The sequence below is a fragment of the Perca fluviatilis genome, chromosome 6, assembly GCF_010015445.1.
Source record: "Perca fluviatilis chromosome 6, GENO_Pfluv_1.0, whole genome shotgun sequence".
Lineage (NCBI taxonomy): Eukaryota > Metazoa > Chordata > Actinopteri > Perciformes > Percidae > Perca > Perca fluviatilis.
Genome location: NC_053117.1, coordinates 42,751,492 through 42,776,258, shown reverse-complemented (window position 1 = coordinate 42,776,258; position 24,767 = coordinate 42,751,492). Strand labels below are relative to the sequence as shown.

Here is a 24,767-nt window from a genome sequence, read left to right as displayed (position 1 = left end):
CGTTCTGCAGTCTGTGGAAATACACAGATTGACTTTAATGGAAACCTAATGACACCGTCGACGTTCCGCAGACGTTCCGCATCCAGTGGAAATTGCCGGTAAAGGAAACCGAGTTTGGCCTTGACTTTAGATTGCAGCTTTGATATGTGGATGGAGAAACAAAGTGAAGTTTCCAACCAGATGCCCAAATATGTATATGCACTGACTTGTTCAAGGATAGCCCCCTTGCAGATGATAATGTCAAGGGTGGGTATGAGCCTTAAACTTGGTTTGCGATCCCCTAATTAACACACAGAAGGAGACATTGACCGACATCAACCATTTTCCCCTACAAAGAAGACGTTCTTAGGGTTTATACTGCATAGAGAAAGTTTTGGCGACCCTTAAAGAGGTTTTAGCCAATGCCAGAGGAATATCACGAGCGCCAAAACGTACCAAAATGATTTGCTGCGTCAGACTGTACCGGACTCTCCAGGGGACCATGTCGCTCTGGGGACCGGCGGCACAGTGAGAAACCGCTGCTGATGGACGCAGAGCTCCCCGTCCGCCGGAGCTCTGACTGCTCTCTGTCTGCGCGGCAGCCTACCACCACGAATGGAATCTAATTCTGTGGGAAACACTGAAATTCTCCACTTCTAAGCACACAGCAGAACATAACGTCATCTAGCTGACAGGTAAAGAGAGCTCTCTTCCTCGTTCAGACTCCCCCTGGGTTTGGTTGTTTATTATTGATGATAATAATGATGAGACGAGACAGCACCGCCGTCATTACACACTGACTGCAATATTGTTGAAAAAGACTAAAATGTAGTTAAACAAAAAGAATATATTTCTCTTTAATCTGCATTGCCTTCCACCTGTTTGTGCTACTCGGTCCGGTTCTGGTGGTTGATCACCTCAGGTTTCTGCTGATTGGCTCTCATAACGGGACGGATTGGGTGGCGTGTGACGCAGCGCCATGAGGCAGATGTGTATGTTTACTCCACATTTTAATTGTGATATTTTGTTAGTAAAATCTGAATCTGCAGTGTTCTCTGTCATGTAAATGTAATAGTACAATGTTATCTCTGAATATCCTTATACACATTAAGCCAATAGTAGGCTGGTTGCATATTCAGTGCTTTGTGGTCCTTCTGTGAGTAATCTTGGGGGAACAGTGGTTCTGGAGAATGCTACAAGCAGCTCTTATTGTAAATTTTCTGTCTGAGCAAAAACATTCAATGCAACTCTATAACCTCCTGGTAACGCTAACTCAGTAATACAGAGGGTAATGCAGCACAGTAAAGAAAGAAAACTTGATGACAGTAGTTGTGGTAAACACTACCACTTTGGTCCAAAGCGGCCGCTGGAATCAACACAAACTGAAAGTTACACATGGCCACTTTAACTCTACGTAATAGTGTAGAAACAAAACTTATTAACAAAGACATGTGAACAACAAATCAATATGCTGGAGAGCCCCAGAGCCTGGGCGTTCTCCTACCATGTGTTTCTGTACAATTAATTTCATTATTTGCATGTAGAGTAGACAGCATCAGTTTTTGGCGGACCGATGGTCCACCGCGAAGACATGCTTGGGCAACCCGGTATCATTCACTTATTCAGATACTGACGTAGAAGGCACCCTTTATCGTCTGATCCAGAAGCTCCGTTCATCATTTCTACAGTCTATGTTCTCAAGAAAAAGAGAACAAGTGTTCTGTTCTTTTCTCCAATAACAGTAGTATCCTATCACTTTTGTTGTCTGTCCCTCCAGAGCTCCCACAGCAACGTGTCTGTAAGGAGGAGGAGGTTCTCTCTGACCAGCAGCTCTGTTTTCAGGAGAGGAACTCCAGTCTGGACCAAGAGGACCCAGAGCCTCCACAGATTAAAGAGGACCAGGAGGGACTGTGCACCAGTCAGGAGGGAGAGCAGCTTGTACTGAAGCAGGAGACTGATACCTATATGTTGACTCCTACTTATGAGGAAAGGGACCACAGTGAAGGTCAGACTCTGAACTTCAATCCTGATGATGACACTCTAAGTGCAGCAGAGAAAGAGTCTGTAGCCAACATGCCAGTTCTAACCTCTGTGGTATCAGAAGCAAACAGTGACCACCAGCTCCTCTCTCACAACTCTCATGAAGCTGAGAGCCAAGATCAGAAAGGAGGCAAGCATGGAGACTCAGGATCAACTAGAAATGCAGAGCCAGAACCAAAGAAGAGACGACGCAAGAGCAGAAGTCACAGCAACAACATAGACAACACTAACGTGTCAGAGATTCACCCTAAAACTCAAACAGGTAAAAAGTCTTTCATATGTGACACATGTGAAAAAGACTTTAAGTATAATTCAGATTTGCAGAGACACATGAGAATCCACACAGGTGAGAAGCCTTATTCTTGTGAAACATGTGGAAAAGATTTCAGACATAAGGATGCTTTTAACGTCCACATGAGAACCCACACAGGTGAGAAGCCGTATGTTTGCAAAACGTGTGGAAAAGGGTTTGGGCGAAATGGTAACTTGTTGATCCACATGAGAAGAGCCCACACAGGTGAGAAGCCGTACGTGTGCAAGACCTGCAAGAAAAGATTCTGTGACGCTTCAGCTTTATTAAAGCACATGATAACTCACACAGGCGAGAGGCCATATTCCTGTAAAACATGTGGAAAAGGGTTTGGGCGAAATGATCACTTGTTGGTCCACATGAGAAGAGCCCACACAGCACTAGCGGTGCAAGGATTTTGATTGTAGGTGGGCCTCCAGTAAACTGGATGGACCAGTTAAAATAAGCCAAAAAAAAAAACGGGTTCCCCCTGCATACAGTCAGCCAGACACCAACGTTAACGTTAGCCTAACTGTTAGCCTACTTGCCTTGCTAGTGTGAGGGGGGTGGGGCTATGGGAGGACTTGATGGGGAGAGGGCGGCCGAGCAGGATGGTAACTCGTCACTTGAATTTTGATTATAAAGATCTAGTGGTTCATGGTCAAAACTGACAAGAACCCTCAGAAGTGAGGAGCAACATTTTTGCAGCAATTGTGGGAAAAGTGACCTGAGGATCAACATAGACAGGAGAAACCATCCAGCTGAAACTCTCGTAGAGACCTGTTGAACTGAATGAAATACTTTTTTCCTACAGTGTCCTGCTGCGTCCACTGCATCCACCCATGCTCTGCTGTGCCCGGCTATGACATGAACTACTACAACTACCATTGTATTCACTGTTCCACTATCTTTATTATGCCTATTATTGCCACTGTTCATCACACCCCCCGACCGGTCCTTAGGATGTGCCATTTCTGTGTCTGTATCTATTGAGGAGGAGAGAAGGGGGCAAGGTGGAGGGTGGGGTTGTGGCCTTGACCAACTGCCACTTTGCTCGTTTGAAAGCCATGATGTCTCTCTCTCATGGGTGGGCCAAATTCTCTGGGTGGGCAAAGCAGAAAAAGGGAGGTAACCTTTGCCCTTATGACCTCATAAGGAGAAGATTCCTGATTGGCCCATCTGAGCTTTCATTTTCTCAAAGGCAGAGCAGGATACCCAGGGCTCGGTTTACACCTATCACCATTTCTAGCCACTGGGGGACCATAGGCAGGCTGGGGGGGGAACTCATATTAATGTTAAAAAACCTCATAAAGTGACATTTTCATGCCATGGGACCTTTTAAATATTTTGAACAAAGATGAGATGTAAATATCTTAATGTCAAGTTTCCCTTCGTATGACTATTACTTCTGTTATTAACAGTATTTTCACAGTGGACAGTAGTGGCTGTTAAAGTGATGACGTGAACTTGTTGGTTGTTGGTTTTGCCAAATGTTAATTCACAAAGTATCTCAGAATCACTTTAAGTTTAAAGGTTAAAAAGGATTTTAAATCTATGTACCTCGAGTAGTATTTGATACTTCTATATGAAGCCTCCTGCACATCTTTGTAAGAAGTCAGATTAAACCTTTTTTTACGGTATAAGAAGTCCTATTAAAAGGTAAAAGTGCCTTCTTTTGGCCCTTTTTGTATACTATCTTTTGTTTTCTGATGAGATTCTGGCCAAATGTTTTACATTTGTGTTTGATAAATGAAAATGATTGATTCAATTGTATCATCAAAATAAAAGTTACAAGTTATTTAAAGAAAGGTCATCTTAATCTTGAGTGTCTCTTTGGCCAGTGCGTACTTAAACATGTAAAGATAATCCTCTGTGATCCATCCCATGTTCTGTACTCTGTGTGAACTGTTACCATCAGGCAGACGATACACAGCTCATCGCTTTAAGAACTCCTTTGTTTCTGTATCGGTTGGAGTTTTGAACAGGAGCCTAAGATAAGCAGAGCTCAGAGGCTGTACTGCAGTACAAACCCACAAACTGATTAATGCCTCAGGGTAGGTATTTTTGTATTATTGTACATTTTGCTGGTGTTGTGTGCCCATGTGTGATGATGGTTTAAGTCAAATGTGACCATGGGAACAATCCAGTATCTATCAAAACGGTTTCCGGTTTATTTCAATTCAATTTAAAGCCCCAGTGTGTAAAGTTTGTAGTTGTTCATTATCAAAATCTGTATTGCCCTTCACAAACTTCTTTATGAATATTGACCACCACCATCAATTTCAAGTATTCCTAATGGATTGAAATATTACATTTGCGCTTGCATGAACTGGGGTAGACTCACCACAGCCATGCGCCATCTTGAAATACGTTAGCCCGTAAGGGACATACTTTGCATTTTCGACTCACAGCTGCTGCTGATGGGTATCGTTGCTTCCCGGCCCCGTTGGCAAGTTTGAAGAAGGAAACACGTATTCAAAATCCAAATTTCAGGAACAGGAGTCTTCTTCTTCTTCTTCGCCCAGAATAAGAAAACGGAGATTGAAAAGAGCGAGAAATTGGCATCATCAGCAAAAAGAGTGAACATTGGAGCTGCTTGGACACACCAAATCCCAACTAGGTAATTATCCTCCGGACTGCTGCAGTCTCCTTTTTTCCGTGCACCAACATCTATATACTGTCTATGCACCAACTATGCACCAACCTCTATATCCCAGTAAGCACACATACGTCGGCACGACGTATGCAATTGATCGCTTCGTCTGCAATTGATCGCGGGTCATAAAGAAGAATAACGAAGCATCGTTTATTGAGCGTCTGGACGTCTTATGATCGCAATCTATACATCGCAGCGACGTATTAACTATGTCAGTGAGATGTATTAAAAGTTACTCAGTTGTTCACGTGTCATTTGGAAGCATCGTTTATTGAGCGTCTGGACGTCTTATTATGATCGCAATCTATACATCGCAGCGACATAACTATGTCGGTGAGATGTATTAACGGTTCCTCAGTTGTTTGCGGGTCATTTGGAAGCATCGTTTATTGAGCGTCTGGATGTCTTTACTGTACACACACACTGTTGATGTGATGGACAGTGAATCTGAATTCTGCCCAGCAACATATTCGCGCCACAGTCGATAAAGGAAGGGCAAAAAAAAGTTGCCAGTCTACGAAGGGTTAGGATGGAGACTGCTTCTTTGCTGCTGTCAAATACCATGGTAAGCACTATTTCATCTTAACGTAACGTTAATACAAATATTTCGACGTTTTCTCATGTGGAAGTTGGTGTTCATCGGACTAATAACAAGATATGTTAGTAAGTTACGCCATGTCATGGTTTAAAGTAACTTTAGAGCCGTTAGATCAGGCTCACATCGCACTAGCCGCCCTTTTCACATTCATTTAAAATTAAAATATCCGTGCTCTAGCTAGTTAGCTTGCTAGCTATATGTACTAATCTGACTGAATTTGAATGTAAACTTAACGTTAGCTGCTATGTCAGTTGCAGTACATGCCAGTAACGTTAGCTAAGGTGAGGCTGCTAGCTATAGCTAATTGAACGTTACCCGATATCCCTTAACGTTAATTTTAGCTAGCTAGCTAGCTAACAGTAACTGAGTGCCGCACCTCAGTCATACTTTGCTCATATCGGTTAATTTGATTTTTGTTTTGGCTTTAATGGAACTGAAATCTCAACAGGGAACATTTAAAGCTGAAGACTTGTTATATAATCAAAATTTAGCTAGCTAAAGGTAAATTCGGCATGTAGCGTTAGCTAGCGAGCTAGCTAGCTAATCTGCCAACTAACGTTAAATCATATTTAAAAAAGGTGAAGAGGTTCAGGGGCCGTCTAATGGCAGGCTAACGTTCGTACTTATTACATTGTGATTGTAATATTTTATTTTTACCCTGCTTATTAACTAAATGACACTATGTAAAATTAGTTTAGGACAGTTTAGCTAGTAAGACTGTGGTTCGTTTCTGTACACTCGGCATTAAATCTGGTTAACAACTGATTTTGAAAATGGGGTTGGGAGTGCCAACGGTCATAAAACATCAGTTATTAGCTAGATGGTACCCGTTTTCGTGGGCTAACGTTAGCTTTCAAAACACTAATGAGCATCGTCACCTGTTACCATGATTTTCTTGCTGATATATCACTAACGTTGATTAATTAAAATAAAAACAATTTACTTGGCAAGCTAGCGTTAGCTTAATGTAGTTACTGTCCAGTCACTTAACTTTAAGTTTTACTTTTTGTTGAAGCTAAATTGACCATAAGCCTAACTGACATTAGCGGTTTATAATCGGCTTTAACAGGGACTAAACACGTTCGATGGACATATTGAATCACATTTGACTTTGAGATCAATACAATTATCAATATCACAATAATTTAATTGGTAGATTTTTTTTTTTTTCTCCCGTTTTTCCGTTAGAACGATGTAGCTATATGTGTGCATCTGTAAGATGTATGAAATACGTTGGAACGATGTATATATGTATACGTCGCGGAGAGAGCGGCTATATGTCGTTGAAACGTACAGCAGCGACGTCCCGGGGACGTCGTGCCAGTGAGCAAACGAGCAATCTACTACGTATCCCCGATGAATTTGGATTACATCGCCAATACACATCGTGGCGACGTATGTGTGCTATAATGTTTACAGCAAGGGTAACTTTGGTAAACTGTTAGTTGATGTTTGTTTGCTTGTTTGTTTCACTAGTTATCCCTCATTAAAAAGGGGGTTCTTGCTAAGAATATCACCATCTTCTACAAAATGTCAGGAATACACCGTGTTCATTGCGAAACAGTAGTTACAATACTAAAAATACTGCATCCTCACAAAAGAGCAGTATATTTTTTGATAGTAGCTTTCACATAGTGTGTCTGTTTTTATGTTGGTATGATGTATAGTGGAAGATCAGAAAACGTCGGCAGGAGGTGGGAGAGAAGGCAATGCAGAGATGAAGGACATCATACCACAATAATAGTTGTGTGTATAAGCCTGATCAACAAGTGAAAAGAGTCAGGTATGTTATTGTCATATTAGTTTGTTGCAAGATGCAAATTACACACCTGTAATCTGAATCTATCTAGTATTTGGGGCAGGCGCAGTGCCACTCATGATTCTTATGTGTTGCTCTATTTTTTTAACCCCCTGTGTGTTCAAGGGGTCCTAGACTTTCTCTATCTATTACATTGTACTTGAATTATTAATTACCTCTGTATATTAATCTCTTTCAGATAAGAGGAAAGAGTTTGAAAACTGATTTGATGACCACTTATAATCAACACTGCTCCAAGTAGACCACACGCACCCTATCTGACAATTTACTCACGTGCAACATCAATGTACACCTTTTTTATGCAATATCAATAACTCCTCTGTGCAATACTGTGAATACCGTATTATTAAACCTTCTGTCTGTATACTGAACAGTTTTAACTGCTTTATTCTTGCGTTTTTACTGATGCTTTTGTCATTGCACTTTCCTTCTGGTGCAGTATCACTGAAAATGTCCTCCACTGTGGGATTAATTAAGGATCTTATCTTGTTTTAAATTTTTATATGTTTGTATTTTTCAGATCTCTCAATTGCCATGATGACCAAGATATTCAACGGGAAAATGTGGAAAGCTGCCATATTCCCAGTCATTACTTTGCCAAATCATCTGTGGTAAGTTTACAAAATCGTAATTGAAAACGGGAGTAGGAAGTAAAGAGAGGGCAGCATAAAATGACACCTTTGGTTTCAAAAGTAACTACTTTTTAAATAATTGTGATTACTATGAAACCTTGATGTTAGCCTTTTTAGAGAGAAAGTTATGGTATTTTTTATGGGACGATTTATAACATGCTATTTAAAGCTTTAATTTACAAAGTGATCTAAATACATATTGTCAGAATGGCACTTTAACAGTGGTTGAGGCTAGATGGGATACAGCTACGGTGACGACAGTTAAGTTTAGGCACCAAAACGACTTGTTAAGTTCAGGAAACAGATCGTGGTTTGAATAAAAAACTCTAGAGGAATGAAACACGTTTTCCTGGGTGAAAGTATAACAAATATATTATTATATTAGTCTAGATTTTGCGGGATTTTTGCGTAACTTTTGGCCGTAGCTGTATCCCTTCTACCGTAAACAGCCCACCTTGAACTTCATCCAAAATGAAACTGCACAGTCTGCAGCGCCCCCTACTGACCAAATGTCCTTACTGTTCAATTATATTTAAAGGCTGAATGGGAGTTTCTGAGGAAAATTTAGCAGAGAATTTAACTACGTTAACGACATTTGGCTTGCCATATTCTACTTGTCATATTCTTCTATTCACATCTGCAAAAAAAAAATATTACTCAACCACTCAAAACAAAGGGAGATGAAACAAAAAATGTATTAAAAGATACTTCTTCGAATAACGCACAAAACCCAAATCTTTTTTTCTTGTCACTGCAGCACCACCACTGAGGGACCCTACTTTCCTGAGTATGAAGCCGGCCATCAAGGAGTTCCCCGACTGGCAACAGACTGGAGCAGGGACAGCATTTTTTTTTGCTACTGAAATAATTTACATTATGATAGAAAGTGGACAATATAGTGTGACAATTAGTTTTTGTTCTCCAACATCTACACACTGCTGTTGTGAAGCAGTGATATACAGCTCACGAGTGTGTAGTCAAAAGAGAGAAATACTGTATATTTCAGCGACTCCTACAGATTAAGAAAAATAATGAATTTTGTTAATAAATAAATGTTATTCTTGGCTCAATTGTTAAGTGTTTGGGTTCAAATAACATTACCATGATCCCATAGGCATCCAAAAATTGAGAAAGTGACGTTTTTTAAAACTGAAACAAGGTGTTTGACATCCTGTTGTGTGTGCAAGCCCTTTTTATTACCACGGGTTTACAGACAGTCTCTAATAATTGGGTATCACCTGGAACACAGCCAATAATCGAGAGACACACCCACCAAACGAGAGAAAACATAACTCAAGCTGTTGTACCCCGTTCCCAGGAAACGTGCGTGCCCCAGCTCTTTGCCTGAGGGGAAGCCCACAGTCTCAGACTTTTAAAAAAAACCTGGTTTAAGATTTTAACCCTTGTGTTGACTTAGGGTCAAATTGACCCGTTTTCAACTTTTGTTTTATATCAGAAAATATGGGACGTAGAAATAAGCGCTGAAAATGTGTAGAAGAAAAATGTAATAATTTTTTTTTTCAAGGTTGACGGGAAGACAACACAAGGTAGTGTTTTTGTACATTAGCCCTTAATATAGACCACAGTAGGATAATTATCCCCAAATCTAGCTACATACAAGAATATATTTTAATGTGTTACAGTGTGCTTTTTCTATAATGATTTGAACTTGTGTAAATTGTCTTTGAGTACCCTGAAAAGCGCTTTATAAATAAAATGTATTATTATAAGTAATTGTGTATGGTTTATCTATCTTACTTTAGCAATTCAATTTAGTAAAGATATTTAAAGTAATTGTGTGTGACCTATACTGACCAGTTTTGTTAAATAGATTAATGCAGGATCAATTGATCTGCACATCTTCCTGACATCTGTACTACGTATAACAGATGTCAGGAAGATGTACCTGAGACTGCATCTGTAAGATGTATAGCAGATGTTAGAATGACGTATATAAGCCTGCCTCTCTACGATGTATTGCATACGTTAGAACGATGTATATAAGCGTACATCTCTACGATGTATTGCATACGTTAGAACGATGTATATTGCCTGCATCTCTACGACGTATGGCATACGTTAGAACGATGTATATATGTATACGTCGCGGAGAGAGCGGCTATATGTCGCTGAAACGTAGCGCAGCGACGTCGCGGGGACGTCGTGTCAGTGAGCAAACTACCAAAATACTACGTATCCCCGATGCATTCTGTTTACATCGCCAATACGTCGCCGCGACGTATGTGTGCTTACTGGGATACTGTCTATGCACCAACCTCTATATACTGTCTATGCAACACCACTTTCTTTTATCTCAGACATTTTGTACACCTTTGCTTTTTGAAGCGTGAAGGCTACCGTAGCTGCAAAACTGCGTGGCGAGAGAGAGTTGATTGCGATATATGATCTCAGTGCTAGATGGGAGAAATTCCTACACATTGGACCTTTAAAGAATAAAATGGCAACAGTTCTAAGTATTCAAACCCTACCTCATTTACACTTTGAGAACTCAACAGAACAACATCCAGCTGAACTAAACGTCATTGTGACAAAATGGGAAAAGTAGCTTGATATCCACAGTGAAATGGTCTAAATACTGTATACTTGTATTTGAGTAGAGCTAATATACAGATTTATGTAGAGTGTGACAGCCAGCGGAAGTAAACAAGGCTGCTGGCCGTAGCGTTAGCTGCATGCTGCTGTTGAATGAGCTGGAAGACGGTATTTTAGTCGTAGAGCAGATGATTCTTTCAGCTGGAACTAAGCAACAATGTCTTCAGTTGAGTGTTTGAGAGAGTTTGTCACCGAGCGACTAACTGCTGCTGCTGAAGAAATATTCCGGAAGTTGTTGAAAAACTATGTCGGGTGAGTACGAGGAAGAGATCGCTCGGCAGCGCAGACTGTTGGATGGCGTTTGGAGACCAGAAATCAGGTTACACAGGATAGGTGAGTTTAACCGCTACTATTTGAATCCTGGTTCTATATGTTACACAGGATAGGTGAGTTTAACCGCTACTATTTGAATCCTGGTTCTATATGTTACACAGGATAGGTGAGTTTAACCGCTACTATTTGAATCCTGGTTACAACCGCAGATGGCTGTGATTACTGTCAGCAGGTGTGTGCCCTGTGCCCTGATTAGAACCACAGAACTGCCAACTTTTCTAAAAACCTTGGAGTGAGATTTGGTGGGGCCAACCAAAATGTTGCTGTGTACAAAAAACAAGGGTCCCAAAGTTAAATTAACATTGGTCTACCAAAGGGATCTACTAGGACCACTGCCATTTTAAAGAATGAGAACCACTTATTTACATAAATTCTAATCCTTCAAAACTAAATAAATAGAAATAACCATTTTTGGCCACCAGGGGGACTGGTGACCAAAGACCAAACCTCATTAGATTTAGGCCTGGCAAACTCTATTCCTTTTTAGGATTCAAGTTATTCTGAGTCATTCACCAAACTGATCCGGGTTGTGCGATTCACTTGAATCACTTGAGTCAGTATTGTATGCTACATCAAAGGCGAGCTTTTGATTTGGATAAAATGCCATGTTTTCATTTAGAATCTTTTAATTTTATTTGGAAAACGTTATATCCATAAATGTAAATGGTCTGAAAGAAAACCGAATATTCTTTTAAAAATTACATGTAATTATATTTTGTAACTTTAATAGGACTGAAAAATAAGAAAGCCATCTGGACTCTGAACATTTACAATGACTTACAACCTCTTTAATGTAAATTCCATGCGCCCCTTTTTCATGTATTTTATAATACTAAATTTAATGTTTTCAATGTGTATGTGCATCTGTACTTGAATAATAAAGTTTTGTGAAGTAAAAAAAAAACGAGTTGTCGGCGAGGCGAGCTTACAATGTTTTGGACTGTCTGCTCGACCTAATTGCATTTTAATATACTACATTTATACACCAAACCTACAGAAGCCTAGCTCGAGCTACGAGCGGAACATTGTATGTTATTTCAGAAGTGAAAAAATGGCTTTGTTGTTGTTGTTTCGCTTTACCCTGAGCTCGAGGAGAGACTCTACTCGCTCCCCATGCTCGCTCGTCTGAATCAGATCCACTCATGACAACGTAGCCGGCTGATTCAGTTGATTGGCGCGGATTTACTGACTCCCGCGGAACTTACGCAGTCATCAACAACTCATGAATCACCACAAAACTCACGAGTCATCGAGGGGCTCGTGAGTTCTCGAGGTGAATCCCACGGTCTGCGAGCTTCCGGCTCTGAGTCTGCGGGTCGGGACTGTCTCTGCTCACTCAGGCGCTTGACTTGACTTGTGGAGTTGCTGTTTACTACGAAATTGTAAGTTATAAAGCTTTTTGCAACTAAGATGGCTAGGAATAGTAGAAGCTAATGTTGCAAGAGGTTTTTGTGTGCCGCTGTTTTCATTTTAGATTGAATTGTAGTAGGACTCAACTGAACTGGGTAAATGATGCTAGAGACTCGTGATTCGTGAGTCAATTTAAAGACTTGGGTTAAAGATCCGAGTGAATCACGACTCGAACAGGTCTAATTAGATTAGGCAGTGAGGGAAATTCATTCTTCAATCAAGGTCTTTCCCCACCACAAGGTCCAGCAGAAAATAGACTGAAAAATACAAACCGCAAGACAAAAGACACAACATAGCTCATTTTGTGCATGTGTTATAGCACAGCCTTTCTCAAACTTTTCTTGTGCCAAGGCCCAGTAAGGTTTGGCCCTCATCCTCTGTGCCCCACTTAGGCTGAATCCGAATCCTCCCCTTATCCCTTACCCTTTGTCTTATCCCTCATTGTGCGCGTTCACGTGAGAGCTAGTGCTGTCCGAATCCTCGTCTTGATCGAGTGTTAGGGCTTAGGGGGAGGGTCAGATGTCCCTTCCGACAAAGTAAGGACGCGAGCTTACTTCGCCAGCAGGGGTACATTGCATACATTGCACAACAAGGAACATGGCTGCCAGGTTGACCAGAGAGACCCATAAATGTAAGTATTCTCGGCTTAAAAAATTTATTTAAAAATTACGACAGTGTTGTTTTGTGCTCTACACAGTCCTGTACATACGTTTTTAAAAATCGCTAGTTTGCTATGCTAATGTTACATTGCTGATTTGCACAACAGCCCCACATTTCATTTGAATGGACTCCATGCATATCTACAGTTTTTTGTACAAGTCCAGTCCTGCTAGCTAGCTAACGTTATGTGCTTTGTTCTGGAGGGGGGGGAGACAACTCTAGCTAGTCACGATGTGTTTTATTTTGGTGGGAGACGTAAAACTGTAGCCACTAGCTTGCTATGTGCTTTGTTGGGGGGGGGGGGAGAGACAACTGTAACTAAGATGTGGGGAAGGGGAGGCGTAAATATAATTTTGTCGTTTTACTGTACATTTACCATCCTGTGTCACACAGGGACGCCAGAGGAAACCCGGCAGCTGATCCACTTTAGGTCTGAAAAGGAACCACTGTTTCTGAAATCCAAATATGCTGCAAAGCAACTTTGGGAGTGAGTCATGCATTCATTATTGTATTGGTACTGTATATTTGTAACTGTTACTATATTGTAATCATTTGTAATTCATTCCTGTTCATTTACATGTACATTGTTGTTGGTTATGATACAGGACGCTGGTGAAAGAAATTGGGTTGGAGGGGAAACTGACTGGCCAACAGGCAGCAAAGAAGTGGGAGAATCTTAAACAGAAATACAAGGTATGTGATGTTCGGTTGAGAAAAAAAAAACTGCATCTTCAATCTCAATACAATGCAATGAATGCTGTATGGTTGTAGGCATTATTTTGGTGTTTGTTGTGTGTCCTTCCAGGAACTAAGAACTCCAAGAACAGGGTCAGGTACAGACAGGGGGGAAGTGACCGCTGCAACCTGGCAATTCTACGAGGACATGCACGAGGTGTTGGGTGCCAGGCCCTCAGTCGACCCTCCTGTGTTAGTGGCATCCTGTTCTGTGGATGTCGATCCCGCGCCAATCCTCATGGTATGTAATGCAGTACATTTTGTGGTCTGGAATAGCAGAACATGTTCTTATTGTATTGTGTGTATATATATAAACAGAAATACAGGCCAAAAGTTTGGACAAACTTTCTCATTCAATGCGTTTCCTTTTTATTTTCATGACTATTTACATTGTAGATTCTCACTGAAGGCATCAAAACTATGAATGAACACATATGGAATTATGTACTTAACAAAAAAGTGTGAAATAACTGAAAACATGTCTTATATTTTGGATTCTTCAAAGTAGCCACCCTTTGCTTTTTTTATTAATAAGGGACAAAATTCCACTAATGAACCCTGACAAAGCACACCTGTGAAGGTAAAACCATTTCAGGTGACTACCTCATGAAGCTCATTGAGAGAACACCAAGGGTTTGCAGAGTTATCAAAAAAAGCAAAGGGTGGCTACTTTGAAGAATCTAAAATATAAGACATGTTTTCAGTTATTTCACACTTTTTTGTTAAGTACATAATTCCATATGTGTTCATTCATAGTTTTGATGCCTTCAGTGAGAATCTACAATGTAAATAGTCATGAAAATAAAGAAACACGTTGAATGAGAAGGTGTGTCCAAACTTTTGGCCTGTACTATATATATGTATATGTATATGTATATATATGTATATATATGTGTATATATTATATATATATATATACATATATATATATATATATATATGTATGTGTATATATGTATATATATATATATATATGTATATATATGTATATATATATATATTATGTATATCTGATATATATATATATATATATATATATATATATATATATATATATATATATATATATATATGTGGTGTGTATATATGTATATATATATATATATATATGTGTGTGTGTGTGTGTGTGTGTGTGTGTGTAAAATGATATGGTCAAAAACATTTGTGGATTGTAAATCAAGATCTATCTTGTTCCTTTAGGAGCCCTCATCCCCAGCTAGCAGCTCCAGCAGTAGCAGCTCTTCAGTCAGCAGGTCACCCGCAAAGAAAAGAAAAAGAAATGCCATCCTGGATTTCCTCACTGAGGAGTCCAACAAGGAGCAGCGGCGCCACGAGGAGAGCGAGGCCGAGAACAAGGCAAACACACGGCAGTTGTTGTCCCTCATTGAGAGGATTGTTGAGAAATTGTAGTGGTAGTTTTTTTATTTTTTATGGCTGCCATTTGCAACTTTTTTTGCAACGTTTTTTTTGAGTTTTCTACATTTGACTGCCTTTTTTTTTAAACAGTCCTCTACCTTATGTATAGTTTTTATTCTTTTTGGCTGCCTTTTGCAAAGTTTTTTGAGTTTTATACATTTGAGTGCCTTTTTTTACTGTCATCTACCTATGTATATTTTACTATTCCAATATTGTTAATATTATTGCCATTGCACTGAACTGCCTTGCACTACATTCATATTTAAATCTCAGTACACTCGATATTGCACTATTTCTACCCTGTTTTCAATTATTGTATATGTTTGACTTTTTGCACTGACTAATGTCCTGTTTTTATTCTGGCCAATAAAGGTATATTGTTATATCATGTTTTGCCCATTTACTTTCATTGGTCAAGTCATATTTGTGCAATCCAAACTTGAATTAACTATTTGGGGGGTCTAACTGATATGTATTAAGATAAGAGATTTTATTAATCACACACTGGGGAAACTCCTAAGCACTGTTGGATACTGACTCATATTGAGAGACAATAATTGCGTTAAGTTAAAAGCCTCTGATGTAAAGCGGCTGATGAAGCTGGTGAGTGAAATAACTGTAAACACATTGTAACACACGCTTCTTTGCACATCTCATCCCAATCTATTCAATGTGTTATATTACAGTAATTCAATCATATTGTGTGAAGGTGTATTATGAGCCTTTCATAAAAGCAAATAGAATCATGCCAACAGAACACTTTTTTCTTATTACTTAAGCACATCATTTAAATGAAGCAGTGGTTACAACAACCACAGAGACTAACCATAACTTAGTAGTTGAATAAATCTGAGTCAATAGTCAAATAAATCAATGTCTTTCTGAACATGTGTGACATTCAAAACCATGATAACTGACACAGATATACAAAACACCATGCATTGTGTATACAAATGTTTATTGCAAACAGACCTAAGTAGTACACATACATAAAAGAACATAAAAGAACTATAAAATGTATACACTGGTCATGTTCATGGGGCTTGCACATTGCCTGAAACTAAGGCAGCCAGTCTGTGTCTTGCATCATTCCCAGAGGTTTCATTGTATGCCATGTGTCCACGGGGAGGTTGGGCGTCATCCATTAAAATGTCTTCATCCGGAACCAGTGTGTCACCATTGTCCATACACACATTGTGCAAAAAGGCACATGAAGCAATTACTTTGCGGGTGCAAATGTGGGCTTCACCTCCAAAGCTCTGGAAAAGCGTTGACCTCCATCTGGTCTTCATCATGCCGAACGCCCTTTCAATTATGCTGCGCCCCCTTGACTGGTAGTAGTTGAATCGCAGTTGTACTTCTCCATGCACTGGCTCCTTGAATGGGGTGATGAGGCTAATCAGAGTTTCCAAACAGGGATACCCACCATCACCCAGGAGGATGTAGCCTGTTGGGGGATACCGTCTTTTGGTGTAAAAACTGCTGTTTTTCAGTATCCGTGTGTCATGGACAGACCCCGGATACCCCACAAAAATGTCCAGAAACCTGCCATTCGAGTCACATATTGCCTGCATGTTGATTGAGTAAAAGCCTTTATAATTCAAATAGTCCAATCTGTGACGCTGTGGTGGTTTTATACGTATGTGGCTGCCATCGATTGCTCCAACCACATTGTGGAATGCAGGGGTTCCAGAAATGTTGACAAATCCCTGACCCACTGCAGGCAGGTCCACTGTTTGAGGGAAGTCGATTGCTCTCCTCAGATTGTCCCATATGTTCTGGGCCACTCTGTGGATGATGTCATGAACTGTGGCCTTTGGCACATTAAAGACACGGGCCACCACCCCATAAGAGAGTCCATGTGCCAGCCAATAGGTGTATATGAGTACCTCAAGCTCATTACCTAGGGTTAGGGATAAGACAAAGGGTAAGGGATAAGGGGAGGATTCGGATTCAGCCTTAGTGTATGTCATTTTTTGGGAAAAGAAAGACTATTACATTTAGGTGCAAAATAATGTCTGCAAGCATTTAGAGATACATAGAGGTTAGAGAAGCACAATAATGGCCCAACGTTTCCCAGTATCTGCCCCCCTGGTGAGCTGGCACAAACATCTGGACCAGACACAGCTGGCCTGGCAACCCAATGGCATAGGTTTTGTTTCCAGATTTTGTGAGGAAACATAATTTTGTAGCCTGACAAGCCAGCCCCACATCCATCCACTTTCAAATAAATAAAATAAAATGAATTTATACCTAATATGCCTATTCTTGTTCAAAATTTTCTTTTAATGTTCTTTTACATGTATTAGTGTGAGCAAACTCCTAAAAAACATGGAAACTCCATAATGATAACTGGCTCTTTAACTAGAAAAAGATCTCAGACTAGGAGGCAGTTCACTGAGGAGTGATGGTTAAAGTCTGTGATTATGGAAACATGGTTGTAGTATGCAGCGTCCTGATTGGTGGAAAATGCTTGCAGAAAGAAACGGCTGTTGTCAGGTAAACATGTCGCTGTCAAAGAGGCTGTAGGGAAAAGTTGACGTGGAAAAGCCCAGCTTTAATGATGAATGACTGATAAGCAAGCTATGCACTCGTCATGTATGCCTCATTTGCAATGAAAGATGCTGTTGCAAAATAATACAACCAGCATCATCATCATCAAGAATGAAGAACGCGAACATAACGATCACGTCATTCACGTGCATATTAAGTATAGCCACATGTATTAGTTTTGGTCTTAAAATACCTCCATAGATGTACCGCTCCAGCAGAGAGGATGGTGTGTTTAGCCAGCAGTTAAGTTTACCCGAATTTGTCCAAATTTCCAGATTCCCGGCAAACTAAGATAAACAGTTAGACTACAAACCAACAGCTTTTGTTTTAGCTTGTTTGTAAAAAATGTGCTATTTGCAGAGTAGAGCTGTGTTTGCGTAAAACAGCGCGTGGACAAGAGTGGACTGAGCAGACAGAGCAGATTGAAATATCGCTTCCTACAGGTTCATGCCGGTCTACACAGGGGAGTGCATTGATAAGTATTGGCTTTTAACTCACGAAGGTTTAATTGTAGCCTATTTACAGAAAAGAGACCAGCGTGAGTTCATCTGCTCCAGCGGCCGTTGGTTATCCTCTCTGTATCGTTCCCAGTCAGGTGCTGCGTGTTTTAACGCACACACATCTTGTCTCAGCGGTGTGTGTGTTTTAACGCATGTGGCCCATGGGCCACCAGTTGACTATGGCTGCTATACACGATGTGATTGGCCTGACCAGAGTTTGGTTTTTCCAGCTAGCAAGCGAACGGAAAATGCCTAGACCCCCCTGGCTGCAAATTAAATTTGCTGCCGCTAGGGTGCGTCTAGATTTCTAGGCTAATAATTTTTTGCATTAAACATTGAATTTGTATGCACCTATTTCTACCCTTTTCTACATCAATTTATGCAGGAAACAATCGAAAATATAGAAAAATAAGGCCCTCAGGCATTCTGTATTACTTTCAACTATTCTCTTGTAGATGTGTGTAGTCAACACACGTAGGCCTAATTTTCTCTTTTGCATCTTTTTGTTGGGGAAGTAAATCTCTTTATGTAAGTAAATCGCTAAATGTGCATGTGGCACTTATTAATGTGAATCATACATAATTTATAAACCCTGGTTTTCAATAGCTCAGATGTGTTTTAGCAAAATGTATGCTCATGTTTACAACATTCAAACTATAACTCCTCCCATCTAGGGTTGGACATCGAGAAACGATTCTTACTTGGAATCATTTTGAAAATTATGATTCCAGTGGAATCGTTTCTTTATTGGAATCGTTTGGAATCGTTTAGAGGATTTGGTTTCAAATCCGATCATCGCTTCCCAATTTAATATGTGCAAGTTTTGGTTTCCGTAGCGGCCAGGCGCTTGTTGTGTTGCATCCTTGGAGCACAGTAAGCAGCGCTCTAGTCTGGCTTTATTTTACATTGAAAAAGCCCTGTAAAACTGCAAACCACCATTGAATCAAAGTAAAACTTTACTTCTTATTTGTGAAAATAGGCATGTGACCCGTTTCAACTCCACCTTTGAAAAGAATCTGAATCGAGAATCCATAAGAACGGGAATCAAAAGGAAGAATCGGAATTGGAATCAGAATCGTTAAAATCCAAACGATGCCCAACCCTACTCCCATCTGAGTTCTCAGAGATTTGGAGAGTTGTAATCTAGTCTGCTGTGCATGTTATTGCTCTGCTGATATGGTAGTATCTCATTCAGACCGTCTGACAGACACAGAGGCCCATTTGGGTCTCTGACAAAGTTTAGAGGTGGCTGTACGCTGCTCTTCATCGGAGGTAGAGCACGGAGGCAACGCGTCACTGCCCACAGCAGAGCGAGTCCACAAAAATGAACTGAAGTTGCTACACTTACCAGCCTCGCTGCTCACCTCTATTTTTACAGAGCGAGTGGACACAAAGCGACGGATGGGTCTGTATTTAATGTTGAATGAACATTTAGAAAATTCCACAGACAGGGAGCGCTCTTGAACCCCTTCACTGTCTCTGAAAGCATAACTAGTCGATCACGAGTGGCTCAACCAGTAGATCTATAGATAAACTCATCTTTCAGGTATTTGACCGACTGGGTTGACACTTCAGCGTGAGAAATCGGGCGTTTAGCTCATCCAGAACCTTTTTAACTGTTGATAATATACCTTTTTTAAATGAGCCATACAACCCATAAAATACACTTTTCCACTCAAAAAGTGATTGCAGCTCCTACCTTGTGTTTGAAAGGTTGTTCTGTCTCACAATGAGCTGATTTAATGATGTTGAGAAAAGTGATAAAATAAAGCCCTCCTGGCTACAAGCCTTTGTTGTGTAGAACACTGAATCCCAACCAAGGGTTAGTTACGCTGTTGCCAGGGGGGTTGTGGAAAGATCAGAGAGAAGGTTATCATTTGATAATTTAAATTATGATTTGATAGAATATTCCAGCTGTAACATGTACACAATAGAGGTTGCAGTTATATAGGAGTGAATGAAGACTAGAAAGCAAGCGAGCACAGAAGTTTAGCTAAAAATAATGAATAAATAGTAGAAATAAATAGCAGGTAATAAGTAGTATCAAAGAGTTGTAATGAGTAGCTAAAAGAAGTGAAGAAAGGGTTATAATAGTAACCAGAAAGTACTGCATAAGCAGCTTAAATGGTTAGCTGAAAGTAATGGATTAATAGTTAAAACATTCAGCCTCACTTTAGGTAGATATAGTAGTAGGATTGCTAACCAAACCAACCTAAACATTTACAATTCAACAAGTATGACAAAATAACAATATCCACTTTTATATAGGCTAATGAATAATTACACAATTGGGATGGATAGATGGATAGATGGATGGATAGATAGATAGATAGATAGATAGATAGATAGATAATTAAAGTGATGGAGTAATTTCACCCTAGGGTCCTTTGCACCATGACCTCGAGCCAAAAAAAACCCCAGAAGCTTATTTCACCTGGGTCGAACATTGGGAGAGTAAAAGGTGAATTATACTAGCTGCATCCAAGTTGGCGCGTGCCATCGTGACGTCAAAATGACGTAATATCCTGCCGGCGCGCAAGCCGAGGTCGCGCACGGCTCTTTCTTTTTTTTCAGTGGCGCGCGACAAAGCGGAAACAGGAGGCCTGAATGAGTTCTCCGACAACGTGATACCAAGACTCAGAGTGACTGCAAGTCTCTCTTGTAAACTTACTGGGTTGAGATGAGCTTGATCCGACGAAGTATGTCATCGAAGCATTGACGGCAATGCTGCTGCCAGTTCTGCCGTTGTTTACCTTTTTCTTCTTCTTCTAGTCCGTAGAAAGAGCAACATCGGTAGCCTTTGCTCATTAGCGCCACCGCTGTTCAGGAGAAGACTGCAGCTAGTGTCGCGACCACCAGCGCAGGTATAAATAGTCACGGCGATTTCATGACGTCACATATGCACGCGCATATGGGCTGCGGTTACTGTAAAACACGCTTTAGTGTTATCAGCTGAATAGCTTAGTGCAGGCGCTAATGATTCCAAGAGTGTATCTTGTACATTACAAAATATTTATTAATTTAATGATTAAATAAGGTAATGTCTCCAAACGTAACTCAATTATAACTTGTCTCCTGCTAGTTGTACTACAGCACTTTTAAAAAATAAGTTAAATTAATAAATATTTCTGTTGTATCTCTTTTCGGTGTTTTAATTTGTAGACGTCCCTAAGAACTCATCTTACTGCCAGTAGCAGTAGCAGCAGAGAGCAGAAGCCAGCAGGCAAGTGTTATTTACATAAACTTCTGGTGTACTTACAAACTTTCCAATCCATCGTTTTATGAGTACATAACCTATTTGTACTAGTGTAGAAGTTTGGTATCATTTCGGGCATTATTAGTGGGGTAACTTATGAGATACACTCTTGGATCCATTAGCGCCTGCACTAAGCTATTCAACTGATAACGCTAACTCTCCCAATGTTCGACCCAGGTGAAAAAAGTTTCTGGGGGGTGTTTGGCTCGAGGTCATGGTGCAAAGGACCCTAGGGTGAAATTACTCTGAACCATCACTTTAATATGAGGGGGGCCCAGCCCTGCAAGAGTGGTCATAAATAGCCATAAATATAGAGATGAATGGGGAGGGGAAACTGTCACTTCTTTGCCCTCCTGTGTTGATTCAGCAGAGATATTGACAGAGGAACAAATGAGTATTTACATTTCTCCTTTCTGTAGTCTGGAACCCAATAGCGCCTCCCAGAGGGCAGGAGTTGTTACTCCCCATGCAACACATGGGAAGAGTACAGGGAGATTTTGTCAGCCAGTCTGACGGTGTGCAGTACGTGGCTTTCAATGAACGTGTTCTCCACTGAGTGGACCACCAATCTGGAACAGATTCCCAGAAGCCTTCAGATGAGCCGAAGGCTCCGTACTGCAGGATGCTTTGAGTTGTTGACACAAAGAAAAGAGACAGGATTTCGCTGCTTGCTCCAAATGACCTGAGTCTGGAAGCACTTTTTCTTTTTCTATATCTCTTTGCATAAATATTTTTTTCTACTTAAAAACTAATTAAAAAAAATAACATGAAATTCGAATGGTATTATAGGCACCGATATCGTGGGTAGTCCGGAGCTGCAGCACCCACGAGAAAATACTGAGCATCCACGTGTGCCAAACGGCCAGTAGGCTACATTCATTTAAAATTAAACATTGCATTACTTAGCATTGTTGCTAAGTGGAGCGTGTGAGCGCTGGTCGCGGTTACGTGTTAGTTAAACTTCTCATCTTCAATCCTATCTCTATTTGTGAGAAGTGGCGCTGTCCTGAGTAGAAAGGTAGCCTACTTTATGGCTTTATTATTGAGTTAATAGGCGGGTGTCTTCACGTCGGCCGCTGTCCGTTTCCTAAGATAGCTGCTCTCCTTCTCCTTTGCCTGCTCCGTGGCCGGTGTGTGTGAGTGACACCCCGGTCAGCGAGCGTGTTACATTACACCCGCAATCTCTTGTGGACAGGGCTGGACTGGGACAAAAAATCGGCCCTGGCATTTTTGGGCCAGGCGGCCCACACCCATCGTGATTGGTCAGACAAATTCCCTGCAGACAGTCCTCTTAAAATATGCGTGCGTTCCATTAAATGAGTTGCCTAGTGTTCAGCGTTCATGTGATCATTTTGGATCCTTCAAGAGGGGACTCAAGACTTATCTGTTGATCTTACACTTAAATCATTCATTCTTAGAGTTATGATTTGTATATTTATGGTATTTTTATAATTTTTTATTATTGATATTTGATATTGTATTGTCATTATTTTTATTATTACTATTTTGCTTAATATTGGCTTAGCAACTTTAAAAACGGTTTACTGTTAATTTTAACTATTGTAAGATTCATATTTTGTCGCTTTGGACACAAGTGTCTGCTAAATACAATAACCATAACTATAACCCTTCCTAAAAGCTACAATAAAGCTGAGAGTAGTATATACCCTGGAAAAGAGCAGCAATACAAGAGAAGCTAATTAAGCTATTCAAGGAACACTGATGCTTGTATCATCACTGATTTTATAGATCCACAGACTTTTCAGCTACCCAACAGGCCAACCGCTAGCATTTTCAATGTAAGCTTAAGCTGTTACCTGACAGCCACTAACTTTAATGTTACAGCCAAACTGCTTGTTGTCGTTATGACGTGACACACTCGCGCGTGAGCGCGCACGAACACACACACACACACACACACACACACACACACACACACACACACAGCCTCCCTCCCTTCCTGAGAGTCTGTGTTAATTTGCCTACTCCTTACCACATCGTCATCTACTCTCTCTTCCATCTTTTCCTCACTCGCCTCCTCCCATAGACAGTATATGCCTCCTCCTCGCCTTCTTCCCTGACATCGTTGTTTCTGCTTCTATAGCCTGCCACCTCTCCTCCTCTACTTCAGGTAATGCTGATGTTGAAGCAGCTACTACAGACCCAAACGTCCGAAATTTTTGAGGAATCCGCCTGTAGATTCTTAATCTTTTTCTCCTCTAATTTCTCTGCACCTCCCTTGCACTTGGTGGTCGTTTGTCCATTATAACGTGAATGTTTAACTTCCAGCATAACTATTACAGCTCACGTCTCAGGGCCGGGAGGCGTGGCCATAGTGGGATTCGTAAATTTGCGGCCCGGAGTGGGGAAGGGGATTCCTGGATTTCATTGGGTCAGGCCAGTGCCAATAAAGAAAATTAACCAATGGGCCGCTGTGACTTCTTTATGGGCCGGACCGGCCAAAAAAATTAAAAAAGGCCTATTTATATCGGCGATTCGGCCCAAAAGTCCGTCGGCCCACCGGGAAAATGCCCGGTATGCCAGATGGCCAGTCCAGCCCTGCTTGTGGAGCATTATAACTTCCACCATGTGGAAGAGACTAAAGGCACCAGACCTTCCTAACTAAACATTACTTTACTAAGACAAAAGAACATAGATGTAATGTATTGAATTCTTATTTATTTGTTATTTAAAAAACAATTGTGCATTCAAATCGAAAATATAATGTAATCAAACTTCTTAAAATAAATTTAAATAAATAACAATAATGGGCCTTTGATAATGGGCCACCTTTTATATAGGTTTATAATGGCTTATTCTACTGTCGGGAGTACATAGAATATCCCCATCCATCCATCCATCCATCTTCGTCCGCTTATCCGGTGTCGGGTCGCGGGGGGAGCAGCTCCAGCAGGGGACCCCAAACTTCCCTTTCCTGAGCAACATTAACCAGCTCCGACTGGGGGATCCCGAGGCGTTCCCAGGCCAGGTTGGAGATATAATCCCTCCACCTAGTCCTGGGTCTTCCCCGAGGCCTCCTCCCAGCTGGACGTGCCTGGAACACCTCCCTAAGGAGGCGGCCAGGGGGCATCCTTACCAGATGCCCGAACCACCTCAACTGGCTCCTTTCGACGTGAAGGAGCAGCGGCTCTACTCCGAGCTCCTCACGGATGACCGAGCTTCTCAGCCTATCTCTAAGGGAGATGCCAGCCACCCTCCTGAGGAAACCCATTTCGGCCGCTTGTACCCTGGATCTCGTTCTTTCGGTCATGACCCAG

At 40.8% G+C, this 24,767-nt stretch overlaps 1 protein-coding gene and 1 long non-coding RNA gene across 3 annotated transcripts in view; both read left to right on the top strand.

The window, feature by feature from the left end:
• The window catches only part of LOC120561114, a 146,227-nt gene that overhangs the window by 33,331 nt on the left and 88,129 nt on the right, over positions 1-24,767 (top strand). Inside the window, exon 5 of the mRNA XM_039804064.1 lies at positions 1,757-2,281. Within this exon, the coding sequence (XP_039659998.1) occupies positions 1,757-2,281 (525 nt within the window). The remainder of the gene's footprint in view (positions 1-1,756; positions 2,282-24,767) is intronic.
• LOC120560255 lies at positions 4,826-7,856 on the top strand. 2 transcript variants are annotated; one of them, XR_005639461.1, is made up of 3 exons: positions 4,826-5,529; positions 7,230-7,345; positions 7,560-7,855. It is a non-coding gene; the product is annotated as an uncharacterized LOC120560255 (long non-coding RNA). The 2 variants fall into 2 exon arrangements; XR_005639462.1 differs by lacking the exon at positions 4,826-5,529 and adding an exon at positions 6,945-6,957 and having other exon boundaries at positions 7,560-7,856.